Below are 18,603 nucleotides of genomic sequence, written 5' to 3'. Positions count from 1 at the left end.
GGTCACCTTCTCAAAGTTCTCAATACGGTTTGTGAGGCACAACCTACCCTTCACAGAATCATGTCAACTATCTCTAATCTTCTGATTCCTTTCTAGATGATTATAAATCCCATCTCTTATAATCTTTTCCAACACTTTACCCACAACTGAAGTAAGGCTCACTGATCTATAATTACCAGGGTTGTGTCTATTCCCCTTCTTGAACAAGGGGACAACATTTGCTAACCTCCAGTCTTTGGCACTATTCCTGTAGACAATGACAAAATAAAGACAAAGCCAAAGGCTCTGCAATCTCCTCCCTGGCTTCCTAGAGAATCCTAGGACAAATCCATCCAGCCAAGGGTACTTACCTATTTTCACACTTTTCCTTGATCCTATCTGCCAACGACTTCTCTTGTCCCATTCTGGCTCTTCTTAGTTCTCTCTTTAGGTCTTTCTTGGCTAACTTGTAACTCTCAAGCACCCTAATTGAGCCTTCACGTCTCATCCTAACATAAGCATTCTTCTTCATCTTGACAAGAGATTCAACTTCTTTAGTGAACCATGGCTCCCTCACTCGACCACTTCCTCCCTGCCTGACAGGTATATACTTATCAAGTATACGCAGTAGCAGTTCCTTGAATAAGCTCCGCATTTCAATTGTGCCCATCCCCTGCAGTTTCCTTGCCTATTCTATGCATCCTAAATCTTGCCTAATTGCATTGCATCATAATTACCATTTCCCCAGAATAATTCTTGCCCTGCGGTGTATACCATTTCTTTTCCATCGTTAAAGTAAACATAACTGCATTGTGGTCACTATCACCAAACAGCTCACTGACCTCCAAATCTAACACCTGGCCAGGATCATTACCCAGTACCAAATCCAATGTGGCCTCGCCCCTTGTTGGCCTGTCTACATATTGTGTCAGGAAGCTGTCCTGCACACACTGGACAAAAACTGACCCATCTAAAATATATGAACTAGAGTATTTCTAGTCAATATTTGGAAAGTTGAAGTCCCCCATAACAACTACCCTGTTACTCTCGCACCTATCCAGAATCATCTTCAATCCTTTCCTCCACATCACCGGAACTATTTGGAGACCTGTAGAAAACTCCCAAGAGGGTGACCTCTCCTTTCCTGTTTCTAATCTCAGCCCACACTACCTCAGTAGACGAGTCTTCAAACGTCCTTTCTGCAACCATAATACTGTCCTTGACAACCAATGCCACAACTCCCCCTTTTACCATCTTCCCTGTTCTTACTGAAAAATCTAAATCTCAGAACCTGCAACAACCATTGCTGTCCCTGCTCTATCCATGTCTCTGAAATGGCCACAACGTTGAAGTCCCAGGTACCAACCCAAGCTGCAAGTTCACCCACCTTATTCCAGATGCTCTTGGCGTTGATGTAGACACACTTCAAACCACCTTTCTGTTTGCCAGTAAACTGATGAGACCTTGAAACAATATTTCTGACCTCACTACTCTCAACCTCCTGGACATTGGAACTATAATTTAAGTTCCCATCCCCTGCTGAATTAGTTAAAACCCTCCCGAAGAGCATTAGCAAATATCCCTCCCCATGATATTGGTACCCCTCTGGTTCAGCTGTAGACCATCCTGTTTGTAGAGGTCACACCTACCCCACAATGATCCCCAATTATCCAGGTATCTGAAACCCCCCGTCCTGCAAAATCCTGTAGCCACATGTTCAACTCCTCGCTGTCCCTATTCCTCACTTTGTTAGCATGCGGCACGGGCAACAAACCAGAGGTAACTACTCTTTGTTCTAGCTCCAAGCTTCCACCCTAGCTCCCTGAACTTCTGCCTTAATCCCCATCCCTTTTCCTACCTCTGTCATTTGTGCCTCTGTGGACTACAACTTGGGGCTGCTCCCTCTACCCCTCAATTCTGAAAACATCATCCGAGACATCAGAAACCCTGGCACCTGGGAGACAATACACCAATCGTGAGTCTCTCTCATTCCCACAGAACTTCCTATCTGTCCCCCTAACAATGGAGTCCTCAGTGACTAATGCTCTGCTCCTCTCTCCCCTTCCCTGCAGAGCAACAAGGACAGACTCTGTGCCACGGACCTGCACCCCATGGCTCTTGTAACTTCTGACTTTGCCAGCCTCAGTCCAACACCAGCACCTCCAGATCATTTGAACTGTTTGAATATGCTACGGTGTCGGATATGGATAGACTCCTAATAATAACTTAGGATAGATTTTCAGAAAGAAACATGATTTTGTAATGTAATAGAGAGACAACAATAGGCCATTCAGCCCATCGAGTGTGTCCCACCATCCAATACAATTGTGGCTGATCACCCACTTTAATGTCTCTTTCTATACTATCCCCATATTCCTTTACATCATTGTTACTTTAAAAACTGTCGATTTTTACTTTAAACCTACTCAGTTGGAGATTCCACAGTTCTCTGGAGTAGAGAATTCCAATGAATCATAACCGGCTGAGTAATAATACATACAGCATAATGGAGGTATCATCAATGTGAGACAAGAATTAGTCTTCATAAGGACTGTGCAGTAGTCATTTATACTGAAACTGTCATGAGCAGGTGCATCTGCTACGACTGATAGTAAGAGCAACAAGAAGTTGGCTCCAATTGGTTCCCTCACCACCTACTCCAGAGCTTGTCCTGTAGCTGGCCAGAGAAACATAGAAAATAGTAGCAGGAGCTAGTCATTCCACCTACGAGTATGCCCTGCTATTATGGTCATGGTTAATCTTCTCTTCCAATGCCATATTTTTGCTTTCTCCCCATACCCCCAATGCCCTTACAATCTAAAAAGATATCTACCTCTTGATAAAAACCAAAAGAACAGCAGATGCTGCAATTCAGAAACAAAATTAGATATTGCTGGAAAAGCTCAGCAGGTCTGACAGCTTCTGTGAAGAGAAATCAGAGTTAATGTTTCGGGTCTGCAGTAGTATAGGTCCAGATAGTATGGGAAATGACATTAAACTGGATGATCAGCCAGTTTAATGGTGGGGAACACTCAATGGGCCAAATGGCCTGTTGTCATCTCTGCACTACATTCGCATCACATTATAAAACAACTGAGCAAGTCTGGCAGCATCTGGGAAGAGAAATGAAAGTTAACGTTTCAGGTCAGGTGACCCTTTCTCAGAAGCACATGGCAGTTCTGTTCTATGAAGAGAGATTATTTTGACTGATTCTGTATTCATCAGTGCTGAGAAGGATGAGAGAGGATCTGATTGAAATGTGGAAAATTTTAACCGGGCTTCTCAGACTAGATGCAGGATGGATTTTTACCTTTGTTGGGGAGTCTAGAGCAAGGACACAATCTTTGGACATGGGGTAAACTAATTAGAACTGACATAACTAAACATTTCTTCATAAGATCAGAAGATCTATAGCAGAATTAGGCCATTCAACCCATTGAATTTGCACTTACTACATTTGTCTTTATATTGCAATGTTAATGGTTGTGTCTGAGATATTGTCTGTATGATTCACGAGAAAGACTATTTTAATCTGTTGCTCAAATAGTCTGTAGGACAACTCTCCCAATTTTGGCACAAGATACCAGATACAACAGGACTTTGCAGGATCAAAGTGACAGTGATGACCATTGTCATTTCTTGTGTCTTGTTGACACTGGGTGGTCTGTCTGGTTTCATTACTTTGTCCAACTTAGTGTGATTAGACACAACTGAATGACATGATAAGCCATTTTAGAGAGGATGGAAGGCCAGATCGGGTGAAAAAGGCAGATTTCCTTCCCTAAAGGACACTGGTGAACCAGACAGGTTTTTACAACATTGAAAATAATTTCATGGTCACCGTTATATTTACTAATAGAACTTAAATTTCACTATCTGCCATGATGGGATTCAAATCCAGAACATCTTTGGACAATAATACATTGGTAATACATTACTAGTCCACCGCAACCTCCCCTCTTAATAAAACTTAAAAGGTGATCCACGCAAAAGTGAATTGTGATGTGGAGCAAATGGTCTATTCTGATCCAGTTCTTTTTAAAGTTCCCTTTTCAGAGCAAAGAGGTAATCAAGCAAAGAATGTGACTGAACAGAACTTACAGACGAAGAGTAATCTGCACACTGCTGTGCTGACAAGAGTTTACGTCTAATTGAGTGATCAGGGTAAGAATTAGTCTATCATGCTGCTACTTGAATGCCAATTCAGATGGAATTGGTATCGGTCAAGGCATAAATAGACAGGGATGTGAGAGACTTTAGGAAGTGAAGCCAGGAGGACAGTATATTAATAAACTAACAAGACAAGCTGTTTGAATGTGTCAGAGCAAGCTGACTGTTAAGTTTTAATGGAAAAACTCCACATGAGATGGCGATCTGCCTCTCACTCAAAATATCATTGCATAATTGTAACTTGCTTACCTCCCGCCAAGTCCTCAGAGTAATCACATGCACTGACTGGAAGAGAAGGGACAAAAAAAAAGTCAATACATTTGTCATGTAATACAGAAGGTTTCCACTGAATTCAGTAAAAAAAGGGCACAATTTCCAAATCTTGCATCTTAACAACATAGAGTCACAGAGGTGTACAGCACTGAAACAGATACTTTAGTCCAACTCATCCATGTCAACCAGATATCCTGAATTAATCTACTCCCATTTGCCAGGATTTGGCCCATATCTCTCTCAACCCTTCCTATTCATATACTCATCCAGATATCTTTTAAATGTTGTAATTGTACCAGCCTTGACCAGTTCCTCTAGCAGCTCATTCTCTATACATATCCCTTAGGTCCCTTTTAAAATCTTTCCCTCTCACCTTAAACCTATGCCCTCTAGTTTTGGACTCCACCCCCCCACTTCCCCGACCCCCACCGTAGGGAAAAGGCCTTATGTCCAGAGATACTTGAAATCAAACAGAACAGTCAGCTGTGCAGATTCACCGCTGAGTCAGACAGCAGTGCAGGTTTATTTCTCCATTTGATTCACTTCCCATGATGTCACTACCTTTGTCTCTCTTCCTCATTTTTAAAGTTCCATTGTTTTGATTTTTGTTTTCCCAAAATACAAAAATAATGAAACAGTTTATCAAACATTAATTACTGCTCCTAGAATTCGAGGAAATCAGCTCCAACACTGAAAATATCTCAAAAGAAGGAGACACAATTTTTTCCCATCGTCCATCTTGGATTATCCAGAGCCTTCAGAATCAAAAGGTTCTGTCTCCTGGGGTTCTGAATAGTGGAAATACTGGGAGCAGTAGCTAAAAGGTATGTCAGACATTAGTAGATGGAGAAGTCTAGGTTGTATGACCTAAGGACTACTCAGCCTCAAAACCGTGTGAAATCTGGTAGTTGGATTGACTTCTCTTCAGTACTCTTGTGAAAGAACAAGTGAGAATGCGAAAGGTAGAGGCAAGGTTACTAGTTGTGTAACTGGGGAAATCCTAGGCTAGTTGTGGCAGGTACACAGGTCAGTATTTCAGCATAAAGCAGAAACAAATGTCACACTGACTACAGTAACAGGAGCCAGCTTTAAACTTGTTCAATGTTTTCAATCACTTCCAGAAGACAGAGAAAAGCATTCGAAATTTTTCCCAAGAGGTACAATTTTCCAACAGGTGAGATTCCCCCCAACAAAGGGATTCCTCCTCTACTCTCTCTGAATGGACACTGAGATACAACAGGAAGTGGATATGGAAGGATCCAGTGGAGGAAAGAAGCTGAATATACCTCATGCAGTATCATGAGTTTGATAACGTGGAAGTCTTGTAATATCTGCACAGCCTAGCTGTGATGCCTTACCCAGAGTCCTGCATACTGTTTTGGTCCCTTCATTTAAAAAAACGATATACTGGCACTGGTCACAGTTTAAATGGGGTTCACTTGGCTGATTCCCCACAAAGGGGGTAATATACCAACAAGCACCTGAACAGTTTAAGACTCGATTCATTAGACTTTTGAAGAATGAAACATATTAGATTGTGAGGGAGATTGACAGGGTGAATTTTGGGAATAAACAAAAGAACTGTGGATACTGGAGATCTAAATCAAAAGCAAATTGCTGGAGGAATTGAGATGGTCTGGCAGCCTCTTTAGGAGAAAACAGAATTAATAGTTTATGTCCAGTAATCATTTTGTCAGAACTGGAAACAGTGTTTTTCTCTTCACAGACATTGCCAGACCTTCTGTGCTTCTCTAGCACACTCTGGTTTTGATTTAGATGCTGAGAAGATATTTCCACTGGTGAAGGAATATTGAACTAAAGGGACATGGTTACAGTACGGGGACATTCATTTAAAACCAAGATACAGAAGAGTTCCGTCTGTCAGAGGGTGGCGATGCATGAATTTCACTCCCCAGAGTATGTTGTCGGGGCTAGATTCAGCAAGTATATAAAGAGGAGGTAGATAATTTTTTGAAATAGCGCAGAATTGACAGCTGAAAGAAGCTGGCACAAAAGAGGAACAGAGATCTCGGGCAAATAGACTGTAATCCTGCTGAAAGGTGGGGCAGGCTTGAGAAACTGAATAATCTACTTCTGATTGCCCTCATTCTCTAGTGGCCTGACAGTCATTACTTCAGCATAGAAAGGAGTTGCATGGGGACCTGGGAAATTTAAAACTGCTGTGGAATTCCTCTATGTCTGGAACTCTTGTAAGTCTCCGATTAAATTTACCAACTAAATTGGATAGTTCAAAGGGGTGCACTGAAATTAAGTAAAATATTTACTCAGATCTAATTAGATGCTTATAGCTAACTCCAGGGTAACTATTCAATTGACTCCATACTTAGCTCATACACATCCAACTACACCTCCACCAGACCACTACTCAGGCCTTCACCCAACAGCCCCCAGGACCCCTTCCCCCACACGCTCCCCCCATTTTTCTATACCACTGGACAGGACTCTGCCACCCCCCAACCTCTGTATACCACTGGATACGCCTCTTCCCCCCCCACCACTTCTCCATGCCATTGGAGACAATACTCCCACCTGAGGCTTGGTACCCGACCTTCCTCCCTCTGATGTCTAATACACTCTCCATTCCCCCATTCCACACGACTCATCCATCCCTGCTGCTTGACACAGATTTCTCCCACCCTACCCCAAACTACCCTAAAAATACTGCATTACTTCCCTAACCACCTTGTCACTTTGCACCCTATCTACCCAGCATACAACCCACTACTCATCTGGTATCTTATTCCCTGGTACCCTACCCCATAACCAGCTGTCATTGCTATCCAGCTTATCTTGCACCCCTAACACCTTACCCATCTGGTATCCTACCCTCCGTGCATCCTAACATCACACTTACATTATGTACTCACTGTTTGACAGCAGTAATCAAGATGTCTCTCTGGACGCTTAAATTTCAGACTGCAGCAGATGACTGCTGTGAAAAGGGAACCTAATTTGGCTTCTCCTTTCAATTCTGCAGTACTTGTCAATGAAAGTACAACTCACATTTCTGAGGGAGCCTGGAATAGAACTCCACTCCACCCCCTCCAGAATTGCGGAGCTCCCTCTTTCCAAGGGTACGAAGAGGCATAGCAGCAATCAGCATAAGAATGCTACCTCTCAGAAATCTTGTCCTTTATTTATTGATGCCAGCTGCTCACTCTCCAAAACTGGGCTGTCAACTTGTCAGGCAGCTAGTATTTAAAGATCTGTTTCCGTCAGTGAAAAGTCCTGATGAAAATACTTGCCTCCACACCTTGTCCACAAGGGCAGTAGCAGTAAGGAATAATTATCAAGTTTTAAACAAAAGAAGACAGAATAAAGTTGAGCTAGTTAAATGACCAAAAATTATACTGAAAATATATATAGGGAAGAAACAGCAAAGTCCGGGTGCATATATATTTATTTTTATGTAGACTAACAATACTATAATAAAGCTACTTCTGGTGTCTGAAGTATCTTCATTATTCCAATGCACACAATTATTTCTGCATATAGAGCTGAGGAAAAAATGTAATATCCAGCAAGACAGCAATTGTACCTTGCCTCACAGCAGTCTATAAATAGATAAAATAAACCAAGTATAGGGAGTAAATTGAACAAACATAAAATGCATCAGAATAGACAATGACCAAATAGTAGAATATAACTGGAAGCCTAAAAGGCATTTGAATTTAATCAACATTATGTAAGACACTTTCCCCTTTGCATTCAGAGTCCAGCGAACAAAATGATTTAAAGATGTGATTCAGTTCCTATTTCAATCAATGCCCAAATTGTATATTCCAGCAGAGCGCTGTGACAGATTTCCCCACTACCAGCCTTATCTGTGAAGATGAACAACACAACTTCCAGGGACTAACGGTGGGGGTCCAACTGTTTCATAGTGGAAAAGATCAATGAAATATCCCAAAAGGCGCAATCCTTTTAAAAGAAATTCAATGCATCTTTTGCTGAATAAAACATACGCTCCTGCTGTTTCATAAATATGCAGAAGCTTACCTCATGCTCTGATGCTTACATTATAATTATATTTCCTGAATAAATTCTGAATAGTGAGGAAGATGTATATGTTACCTTGGTTCCCAGATAGATAATTTGTCCTCCATAGCCACTGACTGACTGGTAGCATGCCTTTTCTCCAACCAGAGCCTTTGAGAAATAAACAGTATTTTAATTTAAATTATTTTTCAAAATAACTTAGCATAGAATAAATAATGTTTTAACTTGTTTGAGAAACCCTTAAAAGATTGGACAATAATCATCATAATTATTCCGTTCTGAAGGGCATCGTGGGTCTATCGACAGCACGGACTGTAGCAGTTCAAGAAGGTAGCTCACCGCCACCTTCTCAAGGGTAACTAGGGACGGGCAAGAAATGATCAGGCAGTGACACCCACCTGCCATGAGAAAACAAACGCAAATAAACAGACAATATTAAGTGACACCACCACTTATTTCAGCTTTCCAATAAACTTAACATGGGAACGACTGACCAAACTTAGACAGAACAAAGCCAGTAGTGCCAGGCAGAGAGGACCACTCAGAGCAGGTAATCTGACCACCTGGTCAGCTACGAACATAATTTCGTTCAGAAGAGTAGGCGATTTGGTCCCTCGAGTCTGTCCTGTTATTTGACAAGGACACAGTTGATCTGATTGTGGCCTCAATATCCAAAACGTTGACTCTCCTGCTCCTTGGATGCTGCCTGACCTGTGCTTTTCCAGCACAAGACTGTTCGACTCTGATCTCCAGCATCTGCAGCCCACATTTTCTCCTTCAGCCCATCATGTCGATGTTGGTTAAAAAAAAAAACAAATACCTAGCTATTATCATCCCATCTTGCAGCGTTTGGCTCATGACCTTGCATTTCTGCATCGCAAGTGCACATCCAAATACTACGTAAATGTTATGTGGGTTTCTGCTTCCACCATCCTTACAGACAATGAGTTCCAGATTCCCACATCTTCTGAATGAAAAAAACCCTTCCTCACGCCTCTTCTAAACCTCCTACACTTTCGCTTAAATCTATGTCTTATGGTTGCTGATAATCCGAGGGGAAAGGTTCCTTCCTAATTATCCTGTCTGGGCCCCACATAATTTTATACACCTCACTCATGTCCCCTTTCAATCTGCACTGATCGAAGGAAAACAACCCCAATCTGTCCAATCTCTCTTCATTAAGGTCCCAGGAGTGTTCCTCCATCCTAGGAATCAACTCATTGAACCTTCACTGAAGGGTTTCTAATACAATTATGGTTCTTTCTTTCTTAAATAAGGATACCAAAACTGTACACAGTCCTCTAGGTGTCATCTCATTGGCACCATGTACTTTTGTAGCAAAGCTTCACTATTTTCTACCTAAGTCTCCTTGTATTAGGAACTCAGCTTTGGATAAGTCAGATCCTAGGGTGAAACCTAGCTTGTTAGATCAACAGTTTTATTTTTGTAATTTGCTTTACCATGATGGTCAGTCACTGGATATATTTACAAGAGACAATGTTGTTTTTAACTAAAGATCAGAAGATAATTACACAAAATAAAAAAAAAGCAATCTCAAGTTGGAAAGATCATATCACAAACAGCAAAACAAATTTGCCCTGAAACATTTTCTGCAGACACTTAAGCCCAGTGAAGTCATAGAGTCATAGAGATGTACAGCATGGAAACAGACCCTTTGGTCCAACCTATCCATGCTGACCAGATATCCCAACCCAATCTAGTCCCACCTGCCAGCACCCAGCCCATATCCCTCCAAACCCTCCCTATTCATATACCCATCCAAATGCCTTTTAAATGTTGCAATTGTACCAGCCTCCACCACTTCCTCTGGCAGCTCATTCCATACACGTACCACCATCTGCGTGATAAAGTTGCCCCTTAGGTCACTTTTATATCTTTCCCCTCTCACCCTAAACTGATGCCCTCTAGTTCTGGAATCCCCCACCCCAGAGAAAAGACTTTGTCTATTTTATCCTATCATGCCCCTCATGATCTTATAAACCTCTATAAGATGATCCCTCATCCTCCGACGGTACAGGGAAAACAGCCCTAGCCTATTCAACCTCTCCCTATAGCTCAAATCTTCCAACCCTGGCAACATTCTTGTAAATCTTTTCTGAACCCTTTCAAGTTTCACAACATCCATCTGATAGGAAGGAGACCAGATTTGCATGCAAAATTCCAACAGTGGCCTAACCAATGTCCTGTACAGCTGCCACATGACTTCCCAACTCTTGTACTCAATACTTTGACCAATAAAGGAAAGCATACCAAACATCTTCTTCACTATCTTATCCACCTGTGACTCTACTTTCAAGGAGCTATGAACCTGCACTCCAAGGTCTCTTTGTTCAGCAACACTCCCCAGGACCTTACCAATTAGTGTATAAGTCCTGCTAAGATTTACTTTGCCAAAATGCAGCATCTCACATTTATCGTATCACTATTATCTTCAATCTTTCTTCTCGGGAGGATATTATGAAGCTGGAGACAGTTCAGAAGAATGTTGACGGGAATGGAGGGCTTGAGTTATAAGGAGAGGCTGGATAGGCTGGGAGTATTTCACTAAAGCATTGAAGCTGAGGGGTGACCTTCTAAGAGGTTTGTAAAGTCATGAGGGGTATAGATAAGATAAATGGCAGGTGGCCTTTTCCAAGGGTGGGGGATTTCAAGACTGGGGACATATTTTTAAGGTGACAGGAGAAAGATTTAAAGAAGACATGGGGGCACATTTTTACACAGAGTGGTTCGTGTGTGGAATGAACTTCCAGAGGAAGTGCTAGATGCAGGTATAGTTACAATATTTAAAAGACATTTAGATAAGTACAGGAATAAGGAATGTTTGGAGCGATATGGGCCAGGGGCAGGGGCAGGTGGAACTAGATTCGTTTGGGATTATGGTCAGTATGGACTGGTGGGACTGAAGGGTCTGTCCCATGCTGCATGACTTAATGACTGACAAGGTTATAAACGTTTCGTCACAGTGACTTTCCACACATTTGAAAACAAAATTCTCTCTGCCTCTCCCCAACAGAAAGGCACAGGCTAACTCATCCATATTTCTTACAGAAATCTGAAGTAAAAACTCAAGCCAAGAAGACTACCCAGCATGTTACATGTGGGAATTGTAGACACTTCATGTGACCTAGATGAACACATGTCCAAGAACTGTCACCAACTGCAGAAACTTCTGCTGTGAGCTCAAGGAGTGACTGTAGTGACAGTGGTACATCTGTGAGGCACAGGGTAATGTGGACAGCATATTTGGGGAGGTGGTCACACAGGCAAATGGAGGCCACGTGACCACCAGGCTGTGCAAGATAACCCAGTAGGTAGTGCAGTTCAACAAGACTATTTACTCAAATCATTTTTGCATTATGGATGCAATTCAGGGCAATGGTTTCACAGAGATATGCAAAACGAGCCAAGCTGATGGAACTGCAGATAGCTCTGTCACACAGGAAGAGAGAAAGTGCAACAGGAGCAGTCATAAGGGATTTATTAGGCGGAGAACAGACATGTTATTGCAACCGTAGACGTGACATTTTTCCAGTACAGAATGATCAGTCAAAGGTCCATATTGGTATCCAAGCGCTTTAGGGAACATCTCCGAGACACCCGCACCAATCAACCAAACCGCCCTGTGGCCCAACATTTCAACTCCCCCTCCCACTCTGCCGAGGACATGGAGGTCCTGGGCCTCCTTCACCGCCGCTCCCTCACCACCAGACGCCTGGAGGAAGAACGCCTCATCTTCCGCCTCGGAACACTTCAACCCCAGGGCATCAATGTGGACTTCAACAGCTTCCTCATTTCCCCTTCCCCCACCTCATCCTAGTTTCAAACTTCCAGCTCAGTAACTGTCTCCTTGACTTGTCCGGACTTGTCCGACCTGCCTATCTTCTTTTCCACCTATCCACTCCACCCTCTCCTCCTTGACCTATCACCTTCATCTCCTCCCCCACTCACCCATTGTACTCTATGCTACTCTCTCCCCACCCCCACCCTCCTCTAGCTTATCTCTCCACGCTTCAGGCTCACTGCCTTTATTCCTGATGAAGGGCTTTTGCCTGAAACGTCGATTTTGCTGCTCGTTGGATGCTGCCTGAACTGCTGTGCTCTTCCAGCACCACTAATCCAGTATTTGGTTTTCAGCATCTGCAGTCATTGTTTTTACCTATAAGACACCAGGTCTGAGTGCATTGAAATACTTCAGTTTCGAGATAACAAAGACATCAAAGCAGGTTTGAGCAGCAGCTGAGCTAAACTGAGGTGAAGTTGGGTGATATTATAGACACTAAATAATATAGTTTTAATGATGGCAAAAAAAAGACGAGGTTGGAAACTCATCACCAAATCAAACATGAAATCAAAATTGTGACAAATTGTCAGGGGCAGGGCTGAAGACAGGAATGGAGTTATGGAGTGAGCACCAAAATCAATGACTCCAATTTTCCTAATGTTTAAACTAAGAAGGTTTCTGCTCATCCTGTTGCGAATGTCAGATGAGCAGTCGGAAAAATTTGCAACAGTGGAGAAGTTACAAGGGGTATCGGTGAGGTGGAGCTGGGCGTGTCAGCGTACGTATGAAAACTAGCAATGTGCTTTGGACAATGGAAATAAGGGGCTGCATGTGATGAGAAATAGGAGGCAGCCCAAGGCCAAAATCCTTAACATCAGAGGAGCAGGAAGAGAAGCCACTGCATGTGACCTTTTGGCCAGGATTTAATGGATAAAAATAGGATGGGGTGAGAGCAGTAAGGCCTAGCTAGTCGAGAGTGGCAAGGCTTTGGTGGAAGATGGTGCGAAAGACTGCAGGCAAGTCAAGAAGAACAATGATGAAAGAATGGACCTGTAGATAGAACTGAACAAACAGGATGCAAGGAAAAGCTATGGAGGGCTTTTAACATAGCATTAGGCACCAGTTTAAAAAAATACAATAAAAACATTTAACTTTTCACAAGTCACCAAACAGGAAATTTTATAAAAGCTATTGAAACAACCAGAAAGAACAACACTGAGCAAGCAGAAAATAAGCTGTACTTAAGCTGGCATAATAAGTTGAATCTTAAAAATCAGTTTTAATGTTCTAAAATATGACTAACAGAATGTCATTCATAACTTAGCAACAACATTCACTACACTAACTATAATGCTCTGTAACACAATCCATCATCCCAACAAATGTAACATACATCAACACTGCTTACAGAAATAAACTAAACAGCATTATGTAAACTTTGTTCTTTGATGTACATCATTTATCATTTCTCATGTCCTCATCATGTCTCTCAGAATGTTACTACTAGTATTCCTTTTGAAATACAGTGACTATTATTATGTAGGTCATTGCAGTAGCTAGCTTATATACAGTGAGGACCCACAAATAACAATTCAGATAAATGAACTGTTAACCTGTTTTGGTAGGGTTAGTGTTGAAGGAGGAATATTGAGACATCAGAGGGCATCACGTCTTTTCATAATTTTTTCACTAACTGGTGGTATGGAACAATGCCCTGTCAACCTGTGCAAATTACAGGCAAATCTTCCACGTGCAAGGTAACAATATTGCAGTTGTTCATTTAAATGTTGATCTTATTTATTTGCTCACATCTCCAGACTTGACTCCAAATCTTTGTACAGAGTGGTAGAGAGAACTTTGTTGAGTTAACCTACAAATCAACATGAATTTCCAACTAGGATTAAAATGAGGTAAGGAGCTTTAACTTCAAAAGCAATACTCATATAAATCATTTAAGTTTGATTTTCATTTATTGTTATTCAAGAAAGGAGTCAAGTTAAAAACAAAAATTATTTAACTGCATAAACATACTCAGATTTGGCAGACAGACAGTTTCTGTGAAAATGAATCTGCTAGCTGAACCAACATTAACCCTGAGGTCTAATTTGGAAATAGTGTGTGAGGATGACCATGCACCACAGTAAGAAAGACAAAGCAATGATGTTTAGTCAACGATGGGAACGAAGCACAGGCTCTGAAGAGAAGAAAGGATGGAACCTGGGAAGACTAGGAGTGGTGAGACCAGGGGTAACAGGCGTCTTGCCATTTTTAAAAAATGTATGGAAAAACAAGTATTTGTCTAAAATAGGGCGAAAGTGGCTACTCTAGATGCTGGAGATTAGAGTCAAGATTAGAGTGGCGCTGGAAAAGCATTGACCAGTCAGGCTGTATCCAAGGAGCAGGAAAATCGACGTTTTGGGCAAAAGCTCTTCATTAAGAAGGACTTTTGCCCAAAACATCGATTTTCTTGCTCCTCAGATGCTGCCTGACCTGCTGTGTTTTTCCAGCACTACTCTAATCTTTGTCTAAAACAGACCACTTCAGAATTTGAGTAATGTACCGTCAACAGACTTAAAATGTATAAAAATCTGATGAATCATCGTTGAGTTAGTGTTATCTCAGTCTTTTCTGAGATAAACTCTCCCAACGTTGGCTCAATAAATGATCATTGACCTGTACTTGAGGCTCATAAGATTATCCATAAATACCATAACAAAAGGCAAGAGAACTAGCAACTGAGCAGAGTTGACTCTGACTTTAGTTTCAGTAAAGCTAGGCGAATGGGCACATGTATTTTTATTTACCATCAAAGATGGCAGGCTGGTTACACAACATATCCCAGAAACTGTGCTACTCAGAACAATACTTCCCACGTACAAAAATTTCTCACTTTTTCAAAGCATTTTTAAAATATGCTTGACAGATTGGGTTTAATAAAAACAGTAGATGTTTGATATTTAGTGATGTGAAATTGATTCATACACAGCAAGCCTATTTATTTTTATTCAATAGTACACTGCATTAATCTTCATCCAAAAGATCAAAAAATACAAATTAAAACTCCAGAGATATCACCAGCTGAATACTTTTTCTCAAAATAGTTGTTTCCATTTCAAAAGTAACAAAAGGAGTCAAAGTATGCAGAATACTCATTTAAGTTCAATTACTAGATTTACAAAAAGCAATATTCTCGCAAACAAGTGATAAAATAGAAGCCAGCGTTAAACAAAGAAAGATAAAGAGCAGGTTTTTACAAATATAAATGAAGGAATGAAGTTGGTACTTATCAGGGCTCATTTCTTGGCCTTAGAGCAAGAGCAGGGACGAAAATTATGGACCACGATGCTTCTGCTTCTAGACCCTAATCTCTCCCCTCCAGAGGTTTTAATTGAATGCTCTTGTAAAATGCTTTACCCATGACAGGATTAATTGGTGACAGTCCTCCACCCATAATGTTTGCACCGGTGCCAGTCTGTAGCATTGGCTACACCTATATCAACTCAACCCTTAACCAAACCCAGTTTCAATGTCCAGCTGATTTGTGATCGAAGTATCATGAAGGTCAAAGTCAAGAATCCAGATAAATATCATCATGCCTTCATACTCAAGTATTCCCCTGTGCCATCTGCAATTAGCCATCATGACAAACTAAAGTATGGCTAACAGATTATTTGAGCTTACATCAGTGTGTTGGACTGATTTCACCTTCCAATATCTTTAGCTCACGCAGATCTCACTTTTAATTCATCCTTTATTGAATATATAGTGTCAGTATCTGAGCTTGTGGCTGAGAGTGCAGAATTACAAGACGACAACTGTTACGTACTAGAATGGAGAAAGACACAGGTTAAAATTTTAGTGAGAGAAGCAGGAATGGGACAAGTAATGCACGTTCACCCTTTCTGAAGCTGGTAAATCCAATCAGAACGTGGGATTTGGGGGCAATAGAATAGTAAGAGGACGAGGATTTGAAATGATGATAGTCATCTTCAATTGTTTCAGTGTCTTACTCGCCATAACCTTGGTTTAACAATCAGTGCAATCTCCTCCACATGCACCAGGACATAGAGTCATGTCTTTCTCCCTTCAATTACCTCCTGCTGCCCTGGTTTATTCTGCAAGAGACAGAAATGTGTCAATGTGTGTCATTCAGTCTGATTGGGTGATCTGGCGACAATCACAAGTGTGATCAAATTGAGCGGTGCAATGCTTGTGGATGTAGTCAGTGTGTGCATATGAATATCAGGAATGACTCCAAATTGATAGAAATTGTTCATATGTGAGTATACAGCGAATTGAGCAATGCCGGAAACTCTCAGTGACATTGCTTGGATGAGTTCATTAAAGATTCATTGAAGAATGTTGACCACTCATGAGGTTGAAAAATGTGTTGCTGGAAAAGCGCAGCAGGTCAGGCAGCATCCAAGGAGCAAGAGAATCGACGTTTCAGGCATAAGCCCTTCTTCAGGAATGAGGAAGGTGTGCCAAGCAGGCTAAGATAAAAGGTAGGGAGGAGGGAATTGGGGGAGGGGCGTTGGGAATGCAATAGGTGGAAGGAGGTTGAGGTGAGGGTGATAGGCCGGAGAGGGGGTGGGGGCGGAGAGGTCGGGAAGAAGATTGCAGGTCAAGAAGGTGGTGCTGAGTCCGAGGGTTGGGACTGAAATAAGGTGGGGGGAGGGAAAATGAGGAAGCTGGAGAAATCTGCATTCATCCCTTGTGGTTGGAGGGTTCCTAGGCGAAACATGAGGCGCTCTTCCTCCAGACGTTGTGTTGCCATGGTCTGGCGATGGAGGAGGCCAAGGACCTGCATGTCCTTGGCGGAGTGGGAGGGGGAGTTAAAGTGGTCACCCACTGGGCGGTTGGGTTGGTTGGTGCGGGCATGCCAGAGCTATTCTCTGAAATGTTCCGCAAGTAGGCGGCCTGTATCCCCAATGTAGAGGAGGCCACATCAGGTGCAGCGGATGCAGTAAATGAAGTGTGTGGAGGTGCAGGTGAATTTGTGATGGATATGGAAGGATCCCTTGGGGCCTTGGAGGGAAGTGAGGGGGGAGGTGTGGGCACAAGTTTTGTATTTCTTGCAGTTTCAGGGGAAGGTGCCAGGAGTGGAGGTTGGGTTGGTGGGGGGGGTGTGGACCCGACGAGGGAGTCGCGGAGGGAGTGGTCTTTCCGGAACACTGATAGGGGAGGGAAAGGAAATATATCCTTGGTGGTGGGGTCTGTTTGGAGGTGGCGGAAATGACGAAGTTTTTTGATTTTTTTTAAAATCAGAATGAGACTCAGCCGATTGATTGTGACCACTTGCCTATGAACCAACCTTGTATTTGGACAGTACAGCAGAAAAATCCAGCCCGGTGAAGAAAAAACACCTAATGCCTCTCTCTCTCTCTCTCTCCATTCTGTGTGAAGAAGCAAATGAAGACCCACAATAACAAGCTATTGTCCTCCACATTTCTCTTGGCAAATTCCCTTTCAAAAGAAAAAGGGGGGAAACCACATTCAGAGGCACTGAAGAGAAAAGCCTCAGCCATTGAATGAAAGATTGTATTGTTGTATTGTTATGCTGAAAGTATCTAATGGGGTCTTTAAGGTCTCATCAAAATTAATACAAGAAGGCATGTATGCTTCATAGCAAATTTATTGGGTTTAAATACTAACGATAGATACAAACTAATGAGCGAATCTGTCAGCTGAAACTACTTTATACAAATGCAAACTAATGAGTTCTACTGTCTTTCAGCTAGTGAGGGACTGGTGACAGTGAACACTTGGAGCTGTCTCAGATTCCATGGCATTGGTATCACGAACTCCAGCTTGCTGGTGCAAGTCCAATTGGGTTTGTGAAACTAGGGCAATCTGATGATGTCCAATGAGTTGGGCAAAATTCCTGATATTAATATTGTTCTGAATCTAATGTTACATGCTGCAAGACAATTTCCCAGTACTTTCAGTACTTTTCCAGACATTCAATCATCCAAAACGAACTCCAGGTGTCTCTGTGTTAGCTGCACAATAGTCTGTTTTCCAGGCCCCAGACAAGGTGGGCGCAGTTACCTTCCAACCAAACCAGGCTGTTTTTATACCAAGCCTGCTTTCCACGTAAATCTCCACATTATCATGACCAATTAGTTTGGAGGTTTCATTTTACGCCCAACTGTACGTCAGCGTATCCACAACCTCGTATTATCAGCAAAGTGTCAGAGGGAAAGAAAAGAGCTCAAAAGAAAACAATACATACTGGAGCCAGTATTATGCTTCTGGCACTTTAGCTTTCTTTCTCCATCCATAATACTTGCATCTCATGTATGTGAATTTTAAGAAAATGGAAGGGATAAAGCATGGATAAATAATTCAACACTTAT

The 18,603-nt window shown here is 42.0% G+C and overlaps 1 protein-coding gene across 3 annotated transcripts in view; it reads right to left on the bottom strand.

Moving 5' to 3' along the window:
* vps8 (VPS8 subunit of CORVET complex) overlaps positions 1 to 18,603 on the bottom strand; it is a 554,976-nt gene that overhangs the window by 476,258 nt on the left and 60,115 nt on the right. For all 3 annotated transcript variants that reach the window (XM_072578743.1, XM_072578745.1, XM_072578746.1), the window contains 2 exons: positions 8,518 to 8,592; positions 4,399 to 4,434 (listed from right to left, as the gene is read on the bottom strand). In XM_072578743.1, coding sequence (XP_072434844.1) covers positions 4,399 to 4,434; positions 8,518 to 8,592 — 111 coding nt within the window. The remainder of the gene's footprint in view (positions 1 to 4,398; positions 4,435 to 8,517; positions 8,593 to 18,603) is intronic.

The sequence above is a fragment of the Chiloscyllium punctatum genome, chromosome 10 (assembly GCF_047496795.1).
Source record: "Chiloscyllium punctatum isolate Juve2018m chromosome 10, sChiPun1.3, whole genome shotgun sequence".
Lineage (NCBI taxonomy): Eukaryota > Metazoa > Chordata > Chondrichthyes > Orectolobiformes > Hemiscylliidae > Chiloscyllium > Chiloscyllium punctatum.
Note: the sequence above shows the minus strand (reverse complement) of the source record. Positions and strands in the feature narration are given on the sequence as shown.